General features: G+C 46.5%; 1 protein-coding gene across 1 annotated transcript; it reads right to left on the reverse strand.

Annotated features, from left to right (window-relative positions):
* Positions 1–205: 205 nt before the first annotated feature.
* Positions 206–694, reverse strand: LOC106749416 (histone-lysine N-methyltransferase SETMAR-like; the record flags this gene model as incomplete). Its single annotated transcript, XM_014628827.1, has 1 exon — positions 206–694. A coding segment is annotated over one exon (489 nt), but the record flags the coding sequence as incomplete, so codon positions are not given.
* Positions 695–764: the final 70 nt, after the last annotated feature.

The raw sequence follows: 764 nt of genomic DNA on the forward strand, positions 1-764 counted from the left end.
CGCGTCGTTAATGATGTGTGCGGCCTGGCGTTGTCTTGATGGAACACAACACTCTTCCAGCGGCCAATTCTGACCGCTTCTGGTCGATCGTCTGCTTCAATCTGGTCAGTTGTTGACAATAGAGGTCCGAATTGAGTGTTTGGCTCGATGGGAGCAGCTCATAGTAGATGATTCCTTTCCAATCCCACCAAACACACAGCAATACCTTCTTGACCGTTAATCCGGGCTTGGCGATCGTTTGGGCCGGCTCACCGCAATTGGACCACGATCTTTTTCGGTTGTTGTTCTCGTATGTGACCCATTTTTCATTACCAGTTACCATCTGCTTAAAAAATGGGTCGATTTCGTTACGTTTCAGCAAAGAATCGCAGGCATCAATTCGGTCCAAAAGGTTCTTTTGCATCAATTCGTGTGGCACCCAAACATCGAGCTTTTTCTTGAAACTAGCCTTATGCAAATGATTCCAAACGGTTTTCTGGCTAATCTTCAGTCCCTGGGCAATGGAATAAGTGCTCACATGCCGGTCCGACTCGACGATTTCCATGATTTTATCGACATTTTCGACGATTGGCCTACCAGAGCGTGCCTCATCTTCGACGTCCATATAACCAGAACGGAATCGTTGGAACCACAGCTTTGCTGTTGCATTCGATACTGTATTGGGTCCATAAACAGCACAAAATTTTTTGGCCGCCTACTCCGCCTTTTCACCTTGGTCGTAGTGGTACTGAAGAATGTATCGAATTTTCTCTTTTCTTACCTCC

This window comes from Dinoponera quadriceps, unplaced genomic scaffold, assembly GCF_001313825.1.
Source record: "Dinoponera quadriceps isolate SergipeBrazil2010 unplaced genomic scaffold, ASM131382v1 scaffold3742, whole genome shotgun sequence".
Classification (NCBI taxonomy): Eukaryota; Metazoa; Arthropoda; class Insecta; order Hymenoptera; family Formicidae; genus Dinoponera; species Dinoponera quadriceps.